General features: G+C 42.5%; 9 protein-coding genes across 9 annotated transcripts; 3 read left to right on the plus strand and 6 right to left on the minus strand.

Annotated features, from left to right (window-relative positions):
• Positions 1 to 1230: 1230 nt before the first annotated feature.
• Positions 1231 to 1545, minus strand: DTD1 (Dtd1p; the record flags this gene model as incomplete). Its single annotated transcript, XM_018880814.1, has 1 exon — positions 1231 to 1545. The coding sequence occupies one exon, from the start codon at positions 1543 to 1545 to the stop codon at positions 1231 to 1233; it is 315 nt and encodes a 104-aa protein (XP_018733467.1).
• A 1057-nt stretch (positions 1546 to 2602) lies between these two features.
• On the plus strand, positions 2603 to 5311 carry pof10 (F-box protein Pof10; the record flags this gene model as incomplete). The annotated part of the gene is made up of 1 exon (XM_018880815.1): positions 2603 to 5311. The coding sequence occupies one exon, from the start codon at positions 2603 to 2605 to the stop codon at positions 5309 to 5311; it is 2709 nt and encodes a 902-aa protein (XP_018733468.1).
• Positions 5312 to 5363: 52 nt separating this feature from the next.
• On the minus strand, positions 5364 to 7676 carry AWJ20_3786 (uncharacterized protein; the record flags this gene model as incomplete). The annotated part of the gene is made up of 1 exon (XM_018880816.1): positions 5364 to 7676. One exon carries the CDS (start codon positions 7674 to 7676, stop codon positions 5364 to 5366), a length of 2313 nt encoding a protein of 770 aa, XP_018733469.1.
• A 137-nt stretch (positions 7677 to 7813) lies between these two features.
• Positions 7814 to 9484, minus strand: AWJ20_3787 (uncharacterized protein; the record flags this gene model as incomplete). The annotated part of the gene is made up of 1 exon (XM_018880817.1): positions 7814 to 9484. One exon carries the CDS (start codon positions 9482 to 9484, stop codon positions 7814 to 7816), a length of 1671 nt encoding a protein of 556 aa, XP_018733470.1.
• Positions 9485 to 14264: 4780 nt separating this feature from the next.
• GPR1 (Gpr1p) lies at positions 14265 to 15770 on the plus strand (the record flags this gene model as incomplete). The annotated part of the gene is made up of 1 exon (XM_018880818.1): positions 14265 to 15770. The coding sequence occupies one exon, from the start codon at positions 14265 to 14267 to the stop codon at positions 15768 to 15770; it is 1506 nt and encodes a 501-aa protein (XP_018733471.1).
• A 122-nt stretch (positions 15771 to 15892) lies between these two features.
• On the minus strand, positions 15893 to 16744 carry RKM5 (Rkm5p; the record flags this gene model as incomplete). Its single annotated transcript, XM_018880819.1, has 1 exon — positions 15893 to 16744. One exon carries the CDS (start codon positions 16742 to 16744, stop codon positions 15893 to 15895), a length of 852 nt encoding a protein of 283 aa, XP_018733472.1.
• Positions 16745 to 17026: 282 nt separating this feature from the next.
• HOM2 (aspartate-semialdehyde dehydrogenase) lies at positions 17027 to 17533 on the minus strand (the record flags this gene model as incomplete). The annotated part of the gene is made up of 1 exon (XM_018880821.1): positions 17027 to 17533. One exon carries the CDS (start codon positions 17531 to 17533, stop codon positions 17027 to 17029), a length of 507 nt encoding a protein of 168 aa, XP_018733473.1.
• A 1153-nt stretch (positions 17534 to 18686) lies between these two features.
• Positions 18687 to 21950, plus strand: HOS4 (Hos4p; the record flags this gene model as incomplete). The annotated part of the gene is made up of 1 exon (XM_018880822.1): positions 18687 to 21950. The coding sequence occupies one exon, from the start codon at positions 18687 to 18689 to the stop codon at positions 21948 to 21950; it is 3264 nt and encodes a 1087-aa protein (XP_018733474.1).
• A 618-nt stretch (positions 21951 to 22568) lies between these two features.
• AWJ20_3792 (uncharacterized protein) lies at positions 22569 to 23807 on the minus strand (the record flags this gene model as incomplete). The annotated part of the gene is made up of 1 exon (XM_018880823.1): positions 22569 to 23807. The coding sequence occupies one exon, from the start codon at positions 23805 to 23807 to the stop codon at positions 22569 to 22571; it is 1239 nt and encodes a 412-aa protein (XP_018733475.1).
• Between the last annotated feature and the right edge of the window lie 3014 nt (positions 23808 to 26821).

Here is a 26821-nt window from a genome sequence, read left to right on the forward strand (position 1 = left end):
TGAGGCAGCGGCTGTCAAAACTGATCCTCCAATAACAAGACTAATCCATGACCAATTATCTCATTTCAAACACTGTTAGTCTGAATTGTATTTTGAAATTGTTCAGAGGTAGTGTAGTACTCAGTAATTGCTTACTGCGATCAATTATCAACTAAGAATTGTCACTGCCTGTAATCTGTAGCCTCTCAGCATACAATACACTACCAGATCTTCGGTCTGCATTATACTTAATGCCAAGTTTAATGGCTAGGGTGGCAATTATTCCTATAGTTAGAACGATAATTATTGAAAGAATAATCCTGCGCTTTATTATTGTGCGATTAAACTCTCTTATGGATTCTACTTCAGCAATTGTGGCCGACCTATTGGCTGAAGAATTACTATGCTGGTTCAATAGGCGGATTTCGTCAAATTGCTTGCTTGAATGTGAAATCATTTCGAGTAGAGCTCAAAATGAAATTTGATGATATTTATTAAAGATGATGATTGTCAGGTGTGGGGTATCCGACAATGCAGGGCTGTTTCATGCGCGAGATATTCCGAATACTTTATCCATGTAGCTTGCGAAACCATTATCTAGAGATAAGAATTATGAGAATAACCAAGTTAACCTTTAAGATTCATATACACTTACCCTAAGATAAGGTTGTATGAAGGTAGGCTAAGTACTGGGAGTAATCGCAATTGAAGGATGTTTTTATAACGATAACAGGAAATAACAGATATTTTAGTATCTAAAGAATAAAACGAATTAGAACAGCAAAATAGTACCCTTTATATAATAATTGAGAACAAGAGAGAAAAATAGAAATGAGTCTTTAAGGACAGAAAAAGAAATGAGGCGAAATTAACTGACCAAGGAGAAGCGAGTATGAAACGAGCTAAGAAAACTGAAAAAGAAGGAGGTGGAGCAGACGACATTAGCGTTCACATGAAACTAATCAAGGAGAAGTTATAGAGAGAGAAGTCGGCGAAGTCGACATGAGATGCAGAAGTATGCGTTTGGAGTGATGTTGGATAGCGGCAGGAAGACTGCTAACATGCGGAGGTAGTCGGTAGACGTCGGGGGACAACGGATAAGCTATCGGGGGGCCGGAATGGTGAAAGTGCCGGAGGCACGTCTGGCACCGTAGAAAATCCAGCGTAGAGTGACAATTCTGATACGTGGATGGCTATATACATGTATCCAATTGGACACGGAACCCAGAGAGTGGTGTAAGTCGATGGCAATTATTGTGGTGGAGTTGGACTGGGTTGTAAGATGTTGCCGCTTTTTGTTTCCTTCGAATCCAGCTGTATCGTGACCGGTCCATCGTTTACTAATGCGACATCCATCATGGCTCCGAAGACACCATCACCGACCCGACTTTGGCCTCCAGGCAGGCCCTTGGCAACCTCTTCCAGCACTTTATTGTAGAGCGTTCGAGCATGGTCACCTTTGGCAGCTGCGTGGAAATCTGGTTTAGCCCCTTTTTTAGTCTTGGCTAATAATGTGAATTGTGATACTGATTTGTTCGTTAATACCTTTTCTTGAAAATTTGGCATCTCAAAAGATGTGAATCTGTGAACGCTGCTAGCTGTAAAGCGATTATTCACTTACCGCAAAGAACCTCTCCTCCTACATCAACCACACTTCTTTTCCAATGACTGGTTTCCTCTTCATCTGGCCACAGCCGTAGTTTGAGGACTTTTTGTGCTATCTTCTCACAATCAGCCTCAGAGTCATCGTGACCGACGCCAACCAACACGAGCAGACCTCTACCTATCGAAGAAACGACTTTTGAGTCCACTGTCACAGATGCACTCTTGACCTTTTGGATCACTGCCTTCATCCTACTCTATTTTCTTTGGTTTCTATACCTATCCAAGTCTATCAGGGATTGTCTGAGCCGAGGTCACCAGTTCTATGAGTCTTCTATAAGTCGACATCGGAACCTGCATCAATATCCGTTAACCGCATTTCGATTCAGGGGGAAATTCAGGGGGTCGGAGATAGAATTAGCCGAACTGACTACAATTAGATTTAGGAAATGGTTTCAACAGCACGTTCTGAAGCCCATCAATAATCATAATTTGACTGTATTCTCGTATTAATCGCTAACTATGAAGTTAATTTGGCTGACCTCGAACTCCATGGTCGGTCCCTGACACGGCTGGAGCAGGGTCCGATACGCGGCTATCGAATTGCTTACATCTGTGCTCACTCATGTATGCAGGAGAACGGGGTTGGTGAAGCGCACCAGATTGGTTGATTCGACTCTTATTGCTACATTTGCCACTTATAGATTGTTTTACTGCAAAGGTTTTTGCTCTTCCGAAGGAAATTGTGTAGGTTAGGAATTCTGCTGTTTTGGCATATTAAGCGTTCCTATAGAAATCTGGATTTTTTTTGGAATTTTTGACGACTTCTAGCTTTGAATATTTTTGCTTATATTTTGCTTCCTGACAAGGTGACCTGGATACAAACTGTCTTGTTTTGTCGCTCTCTTTAATCACGCTTGCTTAATTGCTTATTAGTGTGATTGTTCGATTATTACCGAGTATTTTTGTGGGGACTTGGTAATTTGCTTTATTTGCACTCCACAGTATCGCGTGGTCTTATATGCACTCTCAAGCTTCTGGTTCGACTGATACTCCCAAAACTTCTGAGATAGCGACCGAATCTGCAACAGTTAGTGCTGATACAACAGCCACAAGTTCCCAACATGTTTCACAGGAATATGAGCCTGAAGCTGTAGAGTCAGCAACCGCTGATTCCAGCTTTGACAATTCCAATATCACTAGTGATGGATCATCAGCTGAAGACGAGGCTACTGATCTGGATCAGATCACTGATAATGCTATAAAGATATCAGGATATGAACGGCACTTGGATCAGGATGTGGATGAAGTTATTCCTTCGCATCGTAGGTCAAATGTTACCTCAAATCTTCCATTTCAGAGTTTGAGTTCGGATAGGAAGCTCAAAGGCAAGACTAGTAACAATCCTTTTGCAGTACCACCTTCTGTTGCAGAAAATCTTCCGAATGAAATTCTTGTATCTGTCTTTAGCTATTTATCTCCAGGTTGCTTGGATGCTGCATCATTGGTTTGTCGTAAATGGCATCAGGCTGCAAGTGAAGCCTCGTGGAGGGCCTCTTTTCTGAGGCACTTTTCCTCGGCAAAGTTTAATAGAGTTACTTCGAGTCTGAAATGGCGAACTGAGTTAATGACCCGACTCGACTATCTTCATAAGTGGAAAAAGGGTCACTGCAATAATCTGTCATTCAATGCATTGATATGGAACATTTCTCATGTTTTTTGTGATTTTGAAGCATCTCGAATCACTGCGTTTTCTATTTGGCGAGGTATTGGTACTATCGCTGATCCCACCCGGGGAAAAGTCGCTAACCAACGAGTGTTTACCAATAAAATGTTACAAGCAGTTGCCGATGAATCTTGTGTAGATGGCTCACGGTTCGGACTCATCTACGGATTCTTCTCCGATGGTAGAGTTCAAGCAACTTTGTTTTCACATGAAACTAGACTTCGTGACTATGTCACTATGAAGGGGCCACGACATTTCGGCGATGTTTCCGCGGTTTGGATTAATAAATTAGAATCTCCAAGGACCACTAATAAGGTCGCTGCTCTCAGTGCTGGTGAAGACGGCCATGTGTTTCAATGGGAGTTCAATACATGTAAATTGGTTAGGGATTTTGCTGTATGTCCTCAATATACTGACGGTGAGGATGAAGAAGGCAAACCTAAAATTGTCAAGAGTCGCCGAATCATACATATTCAATGCGACTCTAAAGATAAAATCGTTTGTATTAATAGCCATGGTGAAGTATTTGCCAGTGTTGGTGGAAGCGAGTTTGTGTTGATTGGGTGCTTTATTCATCCAGTGGTTCAAGATGATACCTCGGCCGTATCTGTTGTATCTTATTTTGATGTGGACTTTTCTAGCAATTATGTTGTTTATGCTCACGGCCAATATGCGATGAGGTTTAAGCTGACCCTTGACAAATCAAAGTTCGAGTCTGTACATTTCAGCTTAGGAGGAATGTCTCCGCATGGCTATATCACAGCTATTTCGATGGATCATACTACGTTTCCTCAGTCCGACTTGTCAACTGACACCCCCGGGTTAAACTTTCGTTACGTGGCTGCCGCTACCAGTGATAACTTGGTGTTTGTATGGCTGCTTCAAGACAACGCTGACGAGAATGGCTCTATCGCTCCTTTGAGAAGATCCGAATCTCCATTTCAAGTTAGTGAGGAAAGTCAAATTGGTGGGGTCCTTCCAAATGAGATTCCAGAGTTCCGACCATCTATTTCTGCTATTGCGCTAAATTCGATGGTACTTCTCTTAGGATCATACAATGGAGTGACTGTTGCACTAGATTTGCTTACGGGAGAGTTTTTAAGAGTCGTTTCTGCAAGATTTTCTAAGAGAGCTTTGAATTTGCGGGCAACAGAAGACCCCAACTCAGTTTCTTTATGGCCTATTACCCATCTAGAAATTGATCCTGATCCAGCCAATCCCCATGGAATTATCGTAGTTAGGTCTGCTATTCAGTATTTCGATCTTGGAGCAGATCTTCGCAAGTCGACTATCAAAAAGAAGGGAGTTCAAAAGAAAAGAAATGCCCGTGTTCCATATGAAGGTCAAGGGCTAAGCCGTGCTAGACTCTCCGAGGATATTGAAATGGACTTGGAGATGATGGAGCTGGAAGATGAGGAGATTGATGAAGCACGCCAACATAGGCAGCATTTGGATGGATATCTCGCACATGATCTTTCGGAAGAAGATCAGCTCAAGTATGCGATGTTATTGAGTGAGGAAGCAGCTAAGAAGGAAAGTCAACCAAAGACTGAGGAGGAAGAAGATGAGGAAATGAGGCGAGCTATCGATCTTTCCATTGCCGAGTCAGGTGCTGCAGCTTCCTTACCGTCGTCTAGCCAGACGAATGAAAAGGCTTCATCTTCTAAACATCTGGACTCCCCACCACCGAGCTATGATGATATGGACGAAGATCTTAAACTTGCTATTGAATTATCCAGGGCTGAAGCTGGAACAAGTGATGCAGAATCTCTGTATGCGGTCCCAAACTATATAAACAGAGGGGAATCTTCAACACATAATCAGTCGGATCAAGAACAGCTTGACTTGGAATTGAAGCTCGCAATTGAAATGTCCAAAGAAGACTCTGGTTACATCTCTGACTCACAGCTTTACGATCCACCAAGTGCTGGTGCAAATCCAGATTACGACAGCGATTTAGAGTTAGCCATGAGATTGTCCCTATCCGAGGCTAACAAATCATAAATGACATGTAATAGATAAATGCAATTTTTTATATACATCGGTTAAGACCAATTTAACGACTATTTCTAGACAATGTTTTTATGCCAAGCTTAAGACGGTTGATTTTGAGGACAACGAGTGCTAGGACACGATACACAACAGCAGCCACGGCAATTCCTCCAAGATAAGCAGGAACATTAGCCTTCAATCCGTAATTTTCCAAGACTTTTGCCCCACTGTCGAACTCGCAACCTCCGTCGGCATCAATTGCCTGACCAACACAGTTAAAGGTTTGGCCGTCGAAGCTCATATTAATCATAACTGAAACAGCATATTTAAGTGGGGACAGCCAGTTCACTCCTTTCAAGAACCCAGGCATTTCCAAGGACATAATACCAGCCATCAAACAGCCGATAGATAATACCACTGAAATCAGATTAACTGCAAATCCCTCGTGCAAAAACAAAGTATTAAAGGCAATTCCAATTGACTCACCACAGTTGACAATCGCCAGAGCACAGTATGCACAAGCGAAAAAGAGCTCTGGAGTACGTGGAAGACCTGGGACAAGAACCAAGAAAACAGCAAAAATTAGTGACGTAATACATTCGAATGGAAGCTCAAGAGTGAGGTATACCAGGAAAAATGGCAGGACCCCATAGACATTATCATCATGTTCACGATAGAACACAGACCGGTCATATGGATAAATTGCCATATTGTTTAACATTCCAACAAAATAGAGCGCAGTAATCTCTTGGACCAAACCTAGTCTATTTGTTACTCCAATCATATCATCTTTGAGAGGCGAGAAAAAAAGTGCAAAAATAATACCGATACCTGCCACCTGCATGATTCTTGCAACAATCATATGGGGACTACGAGAGAAATTGAGTGTAGATCTTCGAAGTAAGGTCTGGTAAGCAGGGAGAAATTTGGAGGGCTCTCTAACTTGGCTGCTGAATTCAGCTTCAGCTGCTGCCAAACCAAGGTGTGCATCAACTAAGGGCCGTTCAAGTGCAGGATCTTCCACATTCTGCCAATGATCTAATAACTTGGTAACTTTGAGCCTTGATATAGACTCCTTTTCCTCTGACTGCAGATTCACAGATACTAGATCAAGAACAAAGTCAGCCGGGTTGGTCAGAGGAGGACAAGGGTGGTTCAAAGATGCAAAGTAATCCAGCATCTGAGTTGACTGACCATTGTATGCTACCCTTCCACCTTTTGCCAACAGCAGGATATTTCCGAATTGAGCGAACAGGTCAGAACGTGGCTGATGAATAGTACAAATAATTGTTCTACCCTCCTCTGCAAGTGCTTTTAACACTTGTAAAATAGAAGAAGCAATAAAACTATCTAGACCTGATGTGGGTTCATCTAATAGCAGAATCTTAGGATCGTTCAAGAGCTGGATACTGATGGTCACTCTACGTTTTTCACCACCAGAGATTCCCTTAACAAATTCGCCGCCAATTAACGTATCGGCACAGTCTTTCAAGCCCATTTTCATAATAATCTCATTTGCTCGAGCTCTTTTTTCTTGCTTAGACATGGTTTTAGGCAATCTCAAGTCAGCGGCATAATACAAGGTTTCACGTACCGTTAGTGAGGGCAAAAGGCCGTCATCTTCTTGTGTCACATACGAACAAAGAGATCTTACCAGAGAACGTGAGGGCAGCTTATCATTGAAAATAATATCTCCTGTAGACATATACTTCTGATTAAAACTGGAATGAAGTCTATCGGCCATAAAATTTAAAAGTGAACTCTTGCCAGATCCACTGGGACCCAGGATAGCGTTAATCGATCCGGGTACAAAAGTGGCTGAGATACCGCGTAGAATTTCGATCTCCCTTGTAGTCAATCCAAGTCGTTGTCGGCGAATAACAGAGAGTCGGATGTCATTTAAGGTTACGGTAATTTCTGACCTGGCAGAGTCTGACCGAGTTGATGGTACAGCAGCAACCTCCTCAATTTTCTTGACAGTAAAGGTTTTTGAAACCGCCACAGAAACCCTGACATATTTCAGTAATAGATATGCCAAGATATGGAAGCCCACAGCCCAGCCAATATTAACCATCATGGGCACCAGAATCCAATTTTTGGGAAAACCCAAAGTCTGTAATATATACTCCCCTGTGTATGGGTCACATCTGTCGTCTGCTAAATCATAAGGGCAGTCGCCAAGGAAGCCATTGAATTGATTCGAGACTACGGTACCAAAGGCATAATATACATAGGCAATCCATCGTGTCCACCTCACGTATACCGGCATGGTTGGTGCATTCACAAAAAATCCACATGCCATACTTTGCAAAGTATATCCAAGATTGCAAACCAGTGAAGCAGTAGTGAAATCTCTAGAAATACTTGCACTGAGCATAGCAAAAGAGACTGAAATGTACTGTTGAACTAAAGTACATGCAAAAAATATGAAAAAATGGCGAGGACTATCAGTCCTCAATCCACCCATGTGATATACAATCGCCTTGAATCTATGTTAGTTCACAAACTTGACCATCAGAAAAGAATATTACTTACAGAATAGATTAGGGGAACATATAGGTCCTCAGTAAACATCTTGGATAGCCTTCGGGATATTAGATAACCAAATGGGCCAACTGAACCGTCATTATACTCTCTGTCGAAAACACGCAAATCAGGACCACAAAGTCGGTAAGTCTCATAAAGCAGAATAAGATATCCTTGTGCTGCACAGGAAGTATAAAGTAAACCTTCCATAGATCTAATACCAGATATTGAGCCGTCTAATTTGAAAAAGATCCATCCACATATGGTACCCATCAGTACACACTCCAAAAGGAGACCTACCAATCCCATGGGGTCTCGCATGGACACGATAAATGATCTTTTAGTTAATACCGCAATCTCTCGCCATAACGGGGCTTTGGCAAGAGCGGCCGAGGACGAAGGAGGAACTGAGTCAGGTTGCATTACAGGTCCAAATCTCTGGTTAGCAATCCAAGCTGCCAGTAGTCTGTTTACCACTCTTTTTGTTTTCACTTCTTGTTCAGCAGTTCTCGTGTCAATGGCAGATAAATCGATCAAAAAGTCAGCAGGGTTCATATGAGTTGGGAAGTTATATCCAAGTTGTTCTATATACGGGAGAACGTCTCTAACGGAACCGGAGTATACTGCTTGACCACGGGTTAATATAGTAACGGAATCAAACAAGAAAAAGATATCAGATCTAGGTTGATGAATGCTCATGATAATCGTGCGCCCTTTCAGGACCAATTTTTTGCACGTCTCGACAAGTAAAAAGGCCGAGTTGGCATCTAAGCCAGTTGTTGGTTCGTCTAAGAACAAAACTGAGGGGTTCGCTAGTAACTGAATGCCGATGCTTAATCTTCTTTTCTCTCCTCCCGATAATCCTTTGTGAGCTGTATCACCCACTAGTGTATTGGCGCACTCTTTTAAACCAAGTTCAAGAATAATCTCTTCAACCAAGTCAGCCCTTTGCTGACGGGACGTTGAAGACGGTAACCTGAGATTGGCAGCATAGACTAACGTTTCACGGCATGTTAAATTTGGTTGTAAAACGTCTTGCTGCATGACATAAGCATTACGGACATGATTAATATTAGGATTACCGTTGAAAGTGACAGAACCCTCGCAATGAAGATTTCTAGATCCCATCCTGTAAGCCATGACATTTAGCAACGATGTTTTTCCTGAACCTGAACCTCCAATTATAGCCATCATACTGCCAGCCGGGACATCAACTGATATATTTTGTAGAATTTTCTTTCGAGAACCAGATAGAACATCTGGAGCATTACTGTCAATTGTTTTCTCGTTATCATGCCACGTTTCAACCAAACTAGTTCCAGTTGACGACTCCGCATCTTCTTCTGACTTGGATCCACCCCCTAATGCAGACTTGACTTTGAGCAACCTACCAAGCAGGGATGCTGGGTCGGTAGGGGCCACTGTGAGTGATAGATTTCGCACATTTACAGTTACCTTGTCGATAGATGATAATGTTAGACCAGTAGACTGAACTGTGGATAACGGGGACGAGTCAATCTCTATATTTTGCTCTACTTCCTTCTCCTGACCCTTAGATCCAACTGGTGAGAAACCAGCATCTATTGGAGATAGGGTACTTTCTTCATAAGTTAACTGACCGATATCATCTAGATATTGACTAGATGAAGCTTCAGACATTTTAAATATGCTTTCTTTTGACTTTCCATTAGAATCAGTCTATAAATGATAGATACCAGTAATCAGGTCTTGCCAATAACCAGTGGTTATGAGATTCCTAAAGAAAATTACTCGTTAAGTGAGACAATAGCTTAGTACCAATACTCAGCAATTTAGATTCATATGACTTCCAATATAAGAAGTAATTAATTCTAGCCCCTGAAACCAAATAGAGCATAAACTACTGTTAGACCAAACAGAGGCTGATTCTGGCTAGCTCACAGGGTCTTTCCTCTTGTAGAGTTATTGACCTGTCGAATGTTTGAAATCCCAGAAACCACCGTAGGAAAAAAGATGCAAAACGAGAAACAAAATAAGCGAAAGGTTCTTTTTATTTCACCTTAATTTAAAGGTATTGTTCAGAATCTGAAATAACCGTTTGTCCAGTTTCATTTGCGCCAGTTCAAAACTTGTGCATAGGGCTACGGATCTTTAGTTCGGATTTTGTGCTCGGCTTCTCCACTTGAGCCTGAAGCTGCTGATCATGCGCATCTAACTGCATATTCAGCCAATACGAGATCTGTACTAGCTATAACGTGAGCAGTGTTCGTTCTATGACCGTTGATCGACAATAAAAGAATGCATTATCTCGTATTTTAAAGTGGGATCGATCTGACTAAAGTCTCATACGACTAACGCCGTACACCCGTGTGGTACCTGGTAACTTCATTCCGGACTACTTGGTTCCGCTCCAAACCCCGCTGCTGTCAGCCAAGACCGGGGAGTTGATGGAGAAGCAAGTGGGGTACGACAAAGACGGGGCTGACGAGCTATAATCGACTGCATGTGCAGCCATTGTCCTAGGTCTGGATCTACAATGGCATTTCAACGCTCTCTCTAGCTCACCCGCGAAAACAATTACAAATTAACTGTAAATTAAATTGACTGCATTGACACTGACTATAACAGCCAAGCTAGAGTTTGGTGCGCACACTAACCAGTCTAAATTGGCCCTGGAGTATACAGAAGACGATAATTAAAGCGAGGAGCTCCTTAGTCCTTTTTCTCAGCCCAATGTCACTCTTGTAAGCGGCATCCTACCTCCGGCGGCTGGGGCTCTGCCCCAGACCCCGTAGCTCCTGCTTCGCAGGAGATGGCTCGGACCTTGGACGTGCCGACTCGAGCAAAGCGAGAGGAGCAGCCGGGTCTGGGGCGGAGCCCCAGCCGCCGGAGGCAGGCTCGGAATACCGAGTAAAGAGTGGTGAGAACTGGTAGGGTCCTGTCTGTCTCATAGGGTTCAGTGATAGCTAAGAAGGGTGGTATTTGCACTTCAGATGCTGTGCTGAAGACAATTGTTACAGATATGTAAATATTAAGTTACCTCGATTTGACTGAATAATTTATTAAAATCCTCTTTACTTAATTGGGATCAGTAGATAGTAGACTGAAATTAGAGTCAGAGCGGTCTCCACTTTTGTTGTGATATTGTTGCACGAATTATTATAATACATACACTGCAGTGCATCTCTCTCTCTTGAGCACAGTTGTCAAGCGGTGAGTTGATAGCCCTATTGAAACTAGTAATATTTTCATATATGGTTCTCAGGATATAAGTTTGAACATGACTAAGCGGAATTTCCTTTTTGTGGAACATACCACACAAAGCGCTCGTAATTACCAATTAAACCGCTCTAGGGGCGATTGGGGAAGTTTTATTCCATTGCTGTTCGTCTGCTTACAGATAAGTGGAACTAAAGAATCTTACTCTGTGGCTTAGTTTGCTTGATCACAAGTCGGTTGTACTCGTATCTACGCAATCTTACATTATTTGTGTGACACAGCAATCTTTTCCTTTCGCCAGGAGTACTTGATAGTTTGTGTTCAATAGATGCTTACTGTATCTCATTCTTGTGACATATTTACCAAATTTTCATTAAAAGATCTTATGTCTGATATGACCGCATGATTTCACGGAATTCTGATGTATCCTTCGGGTTCTTATTTACTATACGAATCAGGATGGATTAATATGATTAATATGCATGGCTAGCGTTGGTGTCTAAAAGCGGTGAAATCAGGGGGACTTGCATACCTAGTGGAGACGTACTTGTATGCCTAAGAGGTGAACATATTGAGTTAAACTCATATTTATTCTTTTAGCGCTTTATTTTTGCGATGGTAGCTTACTAACTACTGCTCTCAAGTTTATGCAACCGGCGAACCGATAAAGCAAGAGGACCCCATAGTGCGCCTTGACTCGAGTCGTATTACAGCCACAGGTTAACCAATATTATCATGCAAATGCCAATTTCTGCAATTAACTTTTTGACAATATCTATACTTGTCATCTGTTAAAAAAAGAGAAGTGCTTATGAAAACGACCCTTTCATCTTTTTATAGCTACACATTGAGACTGACGGGCGCAGGAACTCCGTGCGTGATAATAACTGCGACAGGTTCAGGGGAACCTCCTTCCAACAACATGCTGCGATGGTTTTCCGTCGACTAGGTATATATCTATCTACTCTCAAGCACTGTCGATCTGATAACCGCCATTCTCTATATGATACAGTCGTAGCAGGAAGCCCATGGGCAAGCCCGCACCCACGGACCGACTCGAGCGCAGCGAGAGGAGCAACCAGGGTCTGGGGCGGAGCCCCAGCCGCCGGAGGCACAGTAGCCCACCCAAAGTATATTTAATCTCGTACCAAACAGTTTGGATAGAGAACAAATCGATACAACCGACACATCTCCGTAGCCATCAGATATTTTTGAGAGTAAATGGGTAAGGGACAATTATCATACATATAATATAATATCTGCAGGAGGAGTGAAAAAGCTTAAATGTAAAACTTGGTATGATGTTTTAACAGCTGTGGAGCAGATCGGGATTACACGCCAAGCTGGACACGAGGTGTGTCTGACGCATGGATAGAGTTCAACGATCGGTCTGAGACACGCTAATGCCGTTGCAGTACCATATATCTGGTGTCAGTGGGGAGTCAGTGCGATGATCAAGCAGCAACTTGTTAAGGAACGTTACACTGGTGCTACACGATTCTCCGAGGTGTCCGTGTGCTATAAATTCAATTGACAAAGTCTCAATCAGCCGTCCCAGCTGTCGGAAATAGCAGTCTATATAGTGTTGCATTATCAATTGGCTAGCAAAATACACGGTCTAGCCAGGAAGCTCGATGTTTATCCTGTCGAAATGTACATACAATCAACGTAGTCTTTAATAACTAGCATAGTTTTTGTAGGCTATTATTGATATACCTGTAATAGTCGCGGCTCATGAACCCAGCCAGCCAGATCTCGGGTCCGGTTGAGGGTCAAATCTTAGATCAGGCCACGCCATCCACGATCCAAAAATGTCCCCTAAAGAAAATAATTCAAAAAGAAATCGGCGAAGTTGATGCATTGTTAGCAGATTCACGAACGAACTTGAGTTGCTCTATTCAAGAGGTATTCAATATCACATTTACCAACAATTGGCTGGGTAGCAGGCTGGCTGGTTTGACCACGGAGTTAAGGTTATCGACCGCCCGAAAAAAAGTCAATCTCGTCGCTGTACCTTTTTAAGGGTGACACCAAGCCTCGCGGTGAAATCAATGTGGGTAAATCACTGCACCAGTGGGCTGGAGTAGCCTGTGCAGCTACTGATTAGACCACTATTGAGCATCTGCAGCATTCACAGTCAAGCGGCGTCGGCTTTAAGTCTCCCTAAACTTAGAGTTAAGTTACAGGCCCTATTGCGGAGTACCAAAATAAGATTGAACATTTAAAGTACAATTGTAACAAGAGAAAAAAAATCTCATCAACACTTTTTGATATTGTTAGGTGAGGACTATATTGTGAGAAATTTTTCAAACCACCATTTTTTTCATCGTTAATTTAGCCAAAAACGGTTAATAGATTGATCTTGACGACTAGTGCTGATTACTACTAACTGATATGGGAATGCAATAAACAGACACTGGGAAAAATCGTATGAATATATTTTAGTATTGGGCCTTTAATCTACGCTACTCTATTTATTTATCATCTTACCTTCAATTAACGACGTTTGTTTGTAGTCTGCTCTGAAACTTTAGGTAGTAGTGGTTGACAAAATAGAGCAAATCGTTCGTTAGTTCGCGTGTTTTTTTGGTTTAGATCGCGAAACATTTGATCAGTTCGAGTCAACATTTCCGACACACCCGTTTTTCGGTTTAATCCAGAAATCAGGAGATCGATTGTTAGCTGATTTATAGGTTTGAATCTTTTTTAATAGGGGAACTGTTTGTCGTGAGTTTTTGTGCTATTTTTGTATTAGTACCTGAATTTTTTTTTTTTTTTTGGCCCGGCTTCCTATTTCGATTTAAGCTGCGTCTGGGGTTTGACAGCTGATACCTGACATTTGACAGCCGACCATTTGGTTTTGTTTGACACTCTTTTGAATAAGTGCGCACTTGGATATTAAGAAGAGAGCTGGGTCTCTTTGCCTTTTGATCTTCGCTTTTGTCCTAAGAAAATCGACCAACCAGTCTTGGTTTGTGTAATATTTGCACGTGGACTCGACTTACAGTTGGCTGCTGCTATAATCCAGCTCACCTGAACTCTCATTTTTAATCAGACTAGCTTCTGTCGAATTCTGTATACAAGGCTTTTGACCCGTGTGAGGGTTCAGCTGGATTTCATTCGCTACTGGTTTCCCCCCTTACTAGGTGTCCCCACCCTCGTTCATCCAACATTTTCAATAGTGCTCCGTTCGGTCGTATCACATGGTAAACTTTCTGTTCCACTATAGAACTCCGCAACCATGTCAGACTATTACGACTCTGATACAAGCAAAGTAAATAACTACTCAGCGTATCAGGCGTTGGTGCTGCGATGGGTGTCGGTGTCATCTTCATGTTTGAGCATAGTTTTCGGATTGGCCGCATTGTATTTTTACACGAATATGAAGACAAAAGTGTTTCGACACCATCTCATTCTGTTACTACTTTTATTTGACTTTGGTAAAGCTGTCGTTTTACTATGGTATCCAGCGAGAGTACTTCTCGTAGCATCGGCCTATGACAATATCAATTTTTGTGATGTCGTAGGCTTTTTCACATCTGCATTTATAGAAGGCGCCGATTTGGCAGTGTTGGCGCTGGCTATTCACACAGCTCTGCTAATCTTTAAAAAGTATAAAGGACCCGAAGGAGGTTTATACAGATACCGATATTGGGTATACGCTCTAACAATCATTATTCCATTGATAATGGCAGCCCTGGTATTTGTCGAGGGCCGTAAGTCTTATCGACCATACATTACCTGGTGTTATTTGCCAGTAAGACCATTATGGTACAGATTAGTATTATCTTGGATACCGAGATATATAATCATTGTAACCATTGTGTCCATATATGTTGCCATTTACATATATGTCAAGCTACAATACCGCGAGGTGGTAAGGAATTTCAGTCAAAGTCAAAGCTACGTCGATAAATACGATGCTAAGCTTGTAGGAAAGGGAATCCGTCCTCGGTTTAGAAGAGGTTGGAGAATGTTCAAGGCGGGTACCTTGTCGTTTTTGTCATATTTTCCCGGATTTGCATTCCTGGCTACATCCAATGAAAACATAACTGATTCACCCAGTCAACCGATAGACGTTCAAGCCAACACAATAGCCGAATTTCAACGAGCAAGCATGGCCGACTTTCAGTTCCGTCGTTCTGTCATTGAAAGACAAATAAGATCGATCTTTGTTTATCCTACAGCATATGTATTTTTATGGCTGGCACCATTCGCGCTTCAATGTCTTCAATTTAGAAGCGACCTGACCAAAAGTACAGTTTTCTGGGTCAATGCTATTGCTGCTTTTATGCAGCCTTTTAACTGTGTTGTTGATACTATTGCATTCTTTATTCGTGAGACTCCTTGGAGAAATCGTGAAGAGCGTGTATTCAAAAAGGAAACGGGGCGTAAGATTCTACGAGGCCTCAGTATTCGAAGAACTGACGGGTGCAAATGGAATTCCAGTCGCAGCCCCTCATCACCATCTAGTGACAAGCCATCTCGCAACACTCAAGAATCAGACCTGTATACACCAGATATCAAGGGTGGTTACGATGTGGTGGAGTTACAGACCCGCGGTCGTCAATATTCAAATGACGATATAATGACAGGAGGATCGAGCAGCACCAACTACTCGCCTAAACACACGGTATATCCACCATTCCCTGGCAATGAGCTCGTTCGCAGTGATAATCTTGATGCTGAGTCAGATGCCGACATAGACATTTTTGAGTTTCTCAAAGGACCACCACCGCATCCATAAATGGCTTCTCTTTGGAAGACCCGAAGTCTTCCTTTCGCATTTTCATTGTCTATATTTAACTAATTATTTAATCATGCATAATAAATACCATTGTTCCAATCTTGTACAGTTCCTGTAGAACACTAAAATGATTTGTCTTCCAGCGGCAGCTGGAGGTAATGAACAGCAAATCCGTTTCTTAGCTTCTTGGATAAGAGCTCGTCAGGGACGGACCAGACATTAAATCCGGCTTCAAGTAACTGGCTCAGACTGGCTTCGAGGATTTCGTGAGTGCGCAATTGCTGAGCAATTATAATGTTGTGTTCAGGACCCATTGTTTTTGCTACAGTCAGTAAAGCGTTTACAAAATGAGGGATCAGATAATCATTATAAATAGTATCGCAAGCAATAATTGTGCCATTAGATCCTAAACCCTCGATTCCATCCTTGAAGTTCCCAAATGTTTCTAAATGCTCCCAGTCATATTCACAAACACTGATCTGACTTGGTACGGCAGCCGCCTTGACTCTCTTCTTCGAACTTATCTTGGAAGATGCTGTATTATTCTCAATATTGTAACTCAATAATTTTAGAATATGCTCCTGATCAGTGGCTATATAGCGACCAACTTTCTGGCCCAAAGTAGCAGCGACGATACCAGCTACACCAGTGCCCAACTCTACCACTGTCTGTGAACTATTGACAATTGTCTTATTAAACAAAGACGTTTCAGTTAATAACCAATCAGCAAACAGCGGCGACACCTTCCAAATAACAGCACCAGTTGTAGAACTCTCTTGACTCGAGTTCAACATAGACAGTGATTGTTTTATCTCCAGCTCCTGATCTCCCACGGAAATCTCGACAAGGTCTGTTCTGCTCACATACCCCAGTCCAAGCTCACTCTGGCTCGATCCTGCCCTGCTAACAATCAGCTCATACACATGGTCATACAGACTGTCCTCGTCGACAGGCTCCAAATCCTGGGTCAGCATATGTTCACAGATCAACCAGGAACAAGTCAGGACCCTGCGTCAAAGATCGACGTAAACAGGAATTTTTCAACATGAGCCCTAACCGCTGGACCCTGAAACGTAGGGGGTGGTCTTGTGCCTCCGGCGGCTGGGGCTCTGCCCCAGACCCCGTGGCTCCTGCTTCGCAGGAGACTGCTGGGACCGTGGAGAGACGACTCGAGCGGAGCGAGAGGAGCAGTGGGGTCTGGGGCGAAGCCCCAGCCGCCGGAGGCAGGTGGGTCGAGAACGAAGTATTAAGTCTATTTAAAGGAGATTTTTAGCCAAAAGTAGTTCGGCAATGAGGATACCAGAACCGGCAGCGCCAAGGACGGTGTTGTGCGAAAGAGCGACAAATTTGACGTCCAGGACGGGATCCGGGCGGATACGGCCCACAGAGACAGTGTATCCATTTCCGCGATCACGGTCCAGACGTGGTTGTGGTCTGTTGGGTTGTGAAAGAACATCGATGGCATGTGCTGGAGCGGAGTGGCAGCCTAGCTGTTGAGCTTCACAGGTGTATTCAGAAAGAACTTTCTCGATCTCGGCGATGGAGGGTGCGGGCTGTTTGGCGAATTTGATCGAAACGCATGCGGTGTGGCCGTCGGTAACTGGAACACGGGTGGTGGTGGCAGAAATCTTCATTTCATTTTCGGGGATGATGGAGAACGAGACCTTGTCGCTGGAAACAGCACCGAGAATCTTACGGGGCTCGGTTTCTAGCTTATCTTCTTCGCCAGAAATATATGGAATGATGTTATCGAGAATGTCCATACTGGGAACGCCAGGGGAAAAACCAGCTCCAGATAAAGCCTGGAGAGTTGTAGTGATAAGAGTGTCGACAGGGCCGAACTTTTCTTGGAGGGCTTTAAGTGGAACTACCAAACCAGCAGTAGAGCAGTTGGAAATACAAACATGAAGACCTTTGTTTTTTAAAGCACCAGCAGCTTTTTTAGCATGGAACACATCCAAATGGTCGGCGTTGGCAGTGGGAACAACCAAAGGAACTTCAGGGTGTTGGCGGTAGTTTTTGGCATTAGACACAATGTTGAGTCCGGTGTTGACAAATTCAGCCTCTACATCTCCAGCAACATCCGAGTCGAGTCCAGAGAAAACAACATCACACTCTTTGAAGTTTTCAGCTTTGCATTCGGTGACAACCAGATCAGCGAATTTGTCTGGCAACTGTGAAGTTTGCTTCCAGTCCACAGCATCTTTGTATTTCTTTCCAGCACTTCTGCTAGAAGCTCCCAGCTTCACCAGCTCAAAATCTGGATGACTTGCCAACAACAGAATAAATCTCTGTCCTACACTTCCTGTAGCTCCAAGAACACCTGGCCGAGTTAGTTATTTGAATTATTCGTATCAAGTTTTGCTGAGTAGGGAGTTCTTTCACACTTTATACGTAGTATATGTAATCTGAGAAGAACTCATCGATCCAGCTTGAACTCTATTTTCAAATGATTTATGATATATCTTTACTGTAATATATCAAGAAAACAATCCTGTACTAGCCACTAACAAAATTCATAACCACTTACCAGCTTTCTTGACCATTTTAATTTTGTATGTGTATATATGTGTAATTGATTGGAACCTGGAAGTCAGGGATCTCTCCGGAATATATATATGCACCTTATCTCGAAGTGGCCTGCTTAATGACTCTTCAGTACTAATTGTTCCATCGTTCCTTTGCAGGTGACATTTTCCCACATTCAATCCCTATAAAGGACTGGGTTTTTAGCTCTGGTATAATAAATTCAGCCATCGCATATAAACAATTGTTTAAACATTATCTGATTAACTCTTATTTACCTAATAGTTGAACAGCCTTTCTTTGAAGGTTGTAAAGCCGGTGAGGACTCTGGACGTTGTATTTGTGGTTTAGATTGGGGTATTCAATTTGCCCTATAGATTAACCCCATCTATGGCGTCAGATAATGTTGCCTCATCTGATACCGGGCCGGTGAATGATGAAGGGTCAACTGGAAGTGGCAATGGTAATTCCACTTCTCCTTCTGGAGGTGGGTCCAATTCAGGGCCACCGAGTTCTGGTTGGAGATTTTCTGCCAGTACCGCTTCCACAAAACCGGGTGCTGTGATAAACAAGCGCACTTTGGCTGAGTACAATAGCTCTCTTTCTACCAAGAATCAAGCTACTCAAGCCAAGCAACAAACAAACCAGGAAAATCTGACTGAGCAGAAAAGTGAATCAAACAAGGGCCATAGAGAAACTAGAGAAAATTATGATAGGAAAGTTGGAGATGATATGGAAAACGACGATAGTACTGCCGAAACTGACGATGCTCATGAAGCAGATTCGTCTGAAGCAGAAACGGTTATTTTAGAGGAAAGCAAAGAACCGAAAAGACGAAACCTGTCAGTTGTAGAGTCTGGAAATGGTTCAAATGATTCGGGTGTAAAGATCAAGATCCGCAAGCTCTCAGATGCTAGTGAAGGCCGTTCAGCCCATTCTAAATCTAACAAACCTTTGAAACGTCTGCAAAAGCGAATCCATGTTAGCGACGACGATGATGATGATGAGTATTCTGGTGATAAAGATGATAGTGAAAATGAAAACGATAATGACGACCATGAACATCGTAATGAGCAAAGACATAACCGACAACCTTTTCAAAGAGCCGGTGGTGCCTCTGGTACCTTATCTGACTCTGATGATTGGAACGACCCAAGAGGCCGTGTCAAGTCAAGAAGTAGAGATACAAGTCGTAACTCAAGTTCTAGTACTGCTGCCAATGCCAATCGTAAGGTTAAAAGTGTAGTTACTGCAAAGATGCGAAAAGATGGAAGGAGCCATGTCAAAGATACCGATGATGGTAAACATTCACGATCGGTTTCTCCTGCTGTCAGGTCAGGTAATCATAATGTCACTGCCAGTGGGCTTACAATGCCTGTTCAACCAATTCGTAAAGATGGAAGTCCTATAAGAGATGCAAGTGGTCGTTTACTTCTGCAAAAGCTGTGTGATAAAGGTGATTTCGAGAGATCCAAGGCATTGATTGAAATGGGTGTGGATGTTAATGATCGAGATTATGCGGGAAACACAGCTTTACATGATGCGGCACTCAAAGGGCATCTCAATATTGTTGAGTTGCTGTTGGATAACGGTGCAATTATCGATATCCGGTCTGGAATTAGCGATCTGGATACCCCTTTAATAGACGCTACATCACGAGGCCATGTCGAAGTTGTTAAACTTCTTCTTAGTCGAGGAGCAGACCCACGTATTTTTAATGCCCAAGGGAAAACTGCGCTAGATTTCTTGTCGCAGGACGACGAACATTTCAACACGTTGGAATCCCTGCTGAAGGAATATTCTATTAAGATGAGGAATAAGCCACGTCGTGGGAGCGATACGGGAGGTGCTGAAGACGAAAATAATGGTGGCAATGGAAGTGCAGCTAACAACAGTGCTTATGATGCTGCACTTCATGCTACACCTGGCACCTTTCCAGATGCTTACTTTGAAGGACGGCGAGGTGGTGGCAATTACAGTGATGGTGGGTATAGCAGCAGTGGGAGTCAAAGTGGACATCGCCAGAAACACAGCCATAATAACCAAGTGTCTCATGGCCATAATAACCACCATCATCATCATAATCGTAGTCATAGTCCATCGCATACCCATAATCATGGCACAGGACACCACACAACGTCAGGTGATGCTGATGAGTCAAGCTCTTTATCACACGATGAAGGAAGTAAATCTTCTTCCAGTCATACTCGTAGAAGAGGAGGTGCTCGATCACAAAGTATTCGTAACGATCTTTTGTGGATGGATTTGACAACTAAAACCGGTCGGGAGCAGGTATACCGTCGAGCTGCTGATGGCGACCTACAGTATGTTGGTAGGTCGTTAGAAGAAGGTTGGCAGCCTGATGCTGATTGCTTAGTGCTAGCTGCTAAGCATGGACATACTGAAGTAGTTGGTTTGCTTCTGGCATTTGGTGTTAGTAGTGATCAACTCAACGATGAGGGTGTTACTGCTCTTCATGAGACTGTTGGGAGAGGTCATATGGATACTATTAGATTGTTACTTGACTCTGGAGCGGACCCATGCTGGGTTGATGCTCAAGGAAGATCATATCTAGATCTTGCAAAGGAAGCTCTTGGTAGCGATGACGAAGAGACTATACTTATTAGAGACGCTGTTGATAAAAAGAAAAAGATTCCTGGCAAAAAAGATCAAACATCGTCGTCGAGTTCCAGTTCTGCTTCGAATTTGATCAAATCGAAATCTGACGTTGAAAAAAGACGGAAAGTAAGTGACGACCATGAAATCCCGCCTGATCGTATCAAAAAGAGAAAGCTTCAGAAAGTTGAAAAGATTGACAAAGCTGAGAAGGCTGAAAAGGCTGAAAAATCTGAAAAAGCTAAAAGCCGAATGGAATCTCCAGCCAGGGTCAAGGAAGAGCCATCTAGCGATGTTAGAAGTCGACAACTCGATGAGAAAGCTAAAGCTGAGGCTGCAGAATCGGCTGCTCGTGAACTTCGTAAACAACAGGAAGCTGCTGCTGAGAAAAAAGCAAGGGAAGAGGCTGCTCTAGCTGAGAAGAAACGGTTAGAAGAAATTGAGAGAGAACGATTGAAAGAATTAGAACGTAAGCGTGCTGAGGAAGCTGAAATTAAGCGTGCTGAAGAAGCTGAGAAAGCACGACAGGCTCGGGAAGCCGAACGGCGAGCAGAAGAAGAAAAGCGCCGAATTCAGAAGGAAAAGGAACGAGAGCTTGCTCGCAAACGAGAAATCATTGCCGCTCAAAAGGAAAGAGAACGCAAGGAAAGAGAGTTCCAAATGCTCAAGAGTCTTGAAGAAGAGGAGAATCGCCGGAAAGAAAAGATCAAGCGCGAACAAGAGCTTGAAGCAGAACGATTGCGTCAATTGCAAATTGAGGAAGAGCGTAAGAAAGCTCTGGAAGCTGAACAGGAACTCGACCGACAGCGTATGTTGCAGCTTCAACAGGAAGCTGAGGCAAGAAAGAATTTCCCCTATGCAATTCGCATGGCCACCTATGGACCCAAACAATTGGACGAAATGATGTCTTTCTTTCCCATTCTGGTCCATTCTGTGGTACCCGACACTTCGTACTTCTTGGACATTCAGGTCTCATTGCTACTGGGCCTTCCTAATGTCCATCAATCCTGTAAGTTATATGTCGCAGTTCAGACTTAAACTCGATCATTACTAACATTTTTAGATCCTAATCTCACCAAGATTGCTCTTACCCCGCTGCAACAAGAACGGGTGTGGGGTTTAATTGTTCCGTGGCTCTGCCAACCAGTCAACCAGTTTGAAGATATATCCATAAATGAGATTTTGCACGAGCGACAAGAAGAGAAGCAAAAGTTTATGGCCATGTCCTTGTTTTGGCTGAAAGATATAGAAGTCGCAGAAACGATTTTCAAAAATGAAAGCCCCTCACTTTACGAATGCTATCAATCCAATATTGTTAAGATTGACATTGATTATGAACCTGAAGAGCGTTGGACCCCTCCAGTGCCCGTTGCACGCCCAGCACTGATTCTGAACAGAAGAAGCAATGTACCATTGCGTACTCAAATGAAGCTATATGCTATGAATAATCGCACTGGCTCTGGTTGGGTGTAACGAACTGTATACTATTATTACCACCCTTATTTATTAGCTCTTTTTATTTCCCTTTTAACCACGCTCTGATTTTATTGTGTATGACTAATTATATTCTATGTTTAGTATTCTGCTTCTGACCGCCATTAGTAGTTCATTAGTTTATTTGTTACATGCTATACAATAGGAATGCCAGGATGAGGGTCACACGAAGCTGACCTTAAAACCCATGCGTGCAGTCTCACTAAGTTTTCTCCAAACATTATTAACTATCCTTCTCGCCCGTTCCCGTGCTAATGGATTAGATACTGAGAGAACAATTATAATAAAGAATGCAATTATCTTCCAAACCATGGCAGACTGAACAATGGCAGTGGCTCGTCGCCTCCAATAGAAAATAAGCGAATCAAAACTTCTCACAGGATTCGATGACCGTGGTGGAGTCGGAGATGCTGTTCTCCGAGGACCCAACCCAGACGACGAAAGAGAATTCACTGATGACTGTTGATGCTCTAGAGAGGTTTTCTGTTCCAGTTGCTGCTGCTGCTGCTGTTGCTGTTGTAATTGTTTCTGTTGCTGGCGTTGTTGTTGTACTAGTCGTTCATGCTTCCTCTTAGCTTCTTCTCGAAGGGCCTCCATTTGTTTTCTCTTGGAATCCTCCTCTTCCTTTTTCTGCTTCTTCTTTACCAAATTCTCTTCTGACTTGATAAGCTGCCTTCTCTTTTCCTCTTTGACGTGGGAATCATAAAACTGGCTAGACTCTATCATTTCCCTGGCTAGATCGTACTCATTACGGAGGGGAAGTACCTTTAAAATGTATAGATCCAGCACCTTCAGATATTCGTGACGATATGTATCGTCAAATGATTGAACCAAATCCGACATAGATGAAAGGTATAATTCTAATGACTCTGATACCATGCTTAAAATTGAGTTATTAGTGGTTCCATGCCGTATGGTTAGAGACGTTAATCCAAAAACAATATCAGGGGGGGCTGAAGACAAGGAACCACCAAATTCATTTTCAACCTGCTTCCATAATGATCCATCAGTAATTTTCTTTACTAATTCTAAACGAACTTTTTTTGGCCATGAACTTGAAACAGAGTTTGTGCCTGATATCGAAGATGATGAGGATGATGAAGAAGACGACGGTGATCTAGTCGAAGCCTCTTCCTGTTGTCTAGCAGCAGCATCTAGTAAGACAAAGTATAACTTCCAGCTTTTGATCCAAGTTTTTTCGGATAATTGACCAGTTCTTCTCAATTCTTTGGCATCAGCAAGTAAAGGCTCTAATGTATTAAGTGAATCAACAAAGCTCTTAGTGAGAAATAATTTGGCTGCTCTTTGATAAGTTTCGGTTGCTACGGAGGCAGTCGATGAGACAATAAAGGATCCAGACATGGAAGATTCCAAGCTGCTACTATTTTGTAAATTCGCCATGGCCACAACTTGAGATCATTAGCAGAAACCGTTAGTTGGTCAGAGATCAGCTTTCATTTGGTCGGTTAAATGCAAATCTGGGGTTACCTGCCGCCTCGGTAAAGGATGCAATGCGGCTGATCAACTATCCATATGCCGTCTCCGCAAGAAGCGGAGTACAAACCTCGATGTTTGTAGCGGCCATGTTATTTCCTATCAAAAGAAAAATATTTTAAACAATAAATAAACTTATATTATCTATATATCCCACTCTATTGCTTTAAAAGCCCACACCATCGTGATTTTGGATACCTTTTAGATAGCACACTGTGGGATGTGTATACATTGAATGTGCCAGGAACCCATATAACCTTAACTAATTTCTATGTGCAACAAAACAGAATCTGGCAAAAACTCCTGTCGATTACATTCAAACTGAAATCTATTTTCAAGTTCAGTCGGCAGAATAACCCATCCATATCAGACCAGCAGCTCATCTGCAGGGGCCATGCAGGGTCTCCCTAACTTAAACTCAAAGCAGGCATCACCACTCTATGAGTATACTCATAAGCATTTAAAAGTCCAATTCCATGACACACTGCAGCAAATACTACCAGAACATGGAATACCTGGTGAGAATGACCCCAGATATCGAAAGCTGTAACTACGTTAGCGAAACAACCTTGAGAATTTGAAAGTATTGGCCACCGTAGCTGAATTAAGCCAGCGATCTGGTATTCTCCTGCGAATCAGGAGCCACGGGATCTGGGGCAGACCCCAGCCATTGGAGGCACATGCCACCCAGCTAATGTTTACTTACAACCAGGACTGAACCTCTCAGGAATACGTGCAGCATATAAAGCAGCTCCTAGAACATAAAGACCGCCCTCCCAAAAAATCCATTTGGCCTGAATTCGTCTGCTACACTCTTCAAACTTTCCAGAGTTAGTATTCCCTCTAGCTTTTGGGGCGCAATATTCTTACTTACGCCATATACGTTAATTCCTACCAGTAATGGTAATACTCCACTGAGACCATAGGCTACGAACATGCTTGCTCTAAAGGGTCTCCAATCAGGGCTTCTAAATTTATCCACCAAAGATACCATGGCACACACAACACCTAACAGCGAAATTAAACCCCATAGTAACAGTCTCAGATAGTGATGGTCAAATAAGCCGTAGTAAATAATAGACGTCATGGAAGTATGGATCAAGATTACAATCCCGAGGTAGTCTAGTTTGTTCCCGAAGACAGCGACTTGGTGGCTATGCGATTTCATACAATGATAAACACCACTCATTCCCAAACACGTTACACAACCAAGACCAAAACATGCAAGGGCCAAATGGTCTCGCCAGGTGGTAGTGTTGAACCTCGGAGCCAGACTGTCAATGACGATAAAGCAGCATATCAGAAAGAGTACGCTGGGGATCAAATGTGAATAAATATTGCCTGTACTGTTAATGAATGATTCGCTCGGTTCTGTTATAACAGATAAATAATGGCATTTCTCACATACCTGTTTCATTGTGAATGTATCCAAGACTTTTGAAGCTCTTCAAGTAACTCTTAGTTTCACGAACATAACCCGACTGTATATAATGATTGTCACGCTGCCATTCAGGCAGATCATCCCAATGACACAAGTGTGCTATACTATCGATAACCTCGTCTACTTTCGACTCAACCTGCTCCAGAGCAGTTTTTTTAGTTGTACGACGTTTAACAGTTGACATTTCAGCGTTTGTTGAAGTTGCGTGAGTTGCCTCGGATGATCCTTTTTGTTGGATAACCTCAAGGGTGAATCTTATCTTATCGAGCGATAAGGGTTCGGAAACGTGAGATATGCAGGGGAAGCAATGTCGACGTTTGACTTTATTTGATTAGTTTCTTTATTCTATAACAAGTTCACACTAATTACCTACCTACAGAATATTAATGGAGTAATTAGGAAGGATGAGGGTGTATAAAAGCCAACCGAAGGACTTGTTGGCTCAACACTCTCAAAGTTAGTAGTTCTAGGATCAAGTCGTAGTGATCCATTGTCAATAGCGTCTCAATCTATTGAGAATTGGTATAGCACTATATGAAAGATATTTCTGGTGGAACCCACTCACTATATCACAAAATTCCGAAACCTATTGCCATATAGGAAATACTCTAGAGCTTGCATATAAATAGTTCTATCATGCAGGGGGGGCAGGTTAATGTCGCATGATCATGCATATCGGCAGTAGTAAGAGTAATCAGCAAAGAGACCGCACCAGTGTGGTTATTTAGCAATAACTGTGAACTTGAGTTAATTCTAGGATTCTATATCTGTGCAATCTGAACCTGATCAGTTATTTTATATCGCTATTTGTAATAAACAGTGTTTTCTATATTTCAGGTTAGAAAGAAGATCAGAAAATTGTTCAGATCTCGGTACACTTCAATGTGAATTACTAGTTCGAAACATAAAGCAACAGAGATCCAGATAAACGAAAATTCTGGTTAAAGACAGTCGAGAATACTAAACTACTGCGGCTAGTCAGACCCAAATTCTCCTATTCTCATCCTAAACCATGCACAATGAACTGAAATATGCAGGGAAGACGTCCGTCCATGCAAGGGAATGTTCAGTCCATGCAAGGAAACAGTTTAGCTTTGTAAGGGAATACTAATATTTCCAGTCAATGACAGCTTGAACTTTCTATTCTCCAGTGTAGATACATGTTTATTTGATTTACTCGACATCGTTGCGAACTATCTGTCCATTGAGCTCTGGTAGTTATCGATTTCTTTTTTTTGACATCTAAGATGACCAAACGTTTATCGAACTATCTACAAATTGCATACCTTACTAAATTAATTGTGCCCTTTAACAATCCACAGCGAACATTTTTTTATGTCGACAGCCGCCATACCAAATAAATTTTATAGCATGACCATTGTGACAGTCAATTAAGGGGAAGTTTTCAAAATATTTTCAGAATGCTAAAACAATTGTCAATGAAATCTACAGATAATCCACCAGCTATAACCACAATACA

Source organism: Sugiyamaella lignohabitans, chromosome C (genome assembly GCF_001640025.1).
Source record: "Sugiyamaella lignohabitans strain CBS 10342 chromosome C, complete sequence".
NCBI lineage: Eukaryota > Fungi > Ascomycota > Dipodascomycetes > Dipodascales > Trichomonascaceae > Sugiyamaella > Sugiyamaella lignohabitans.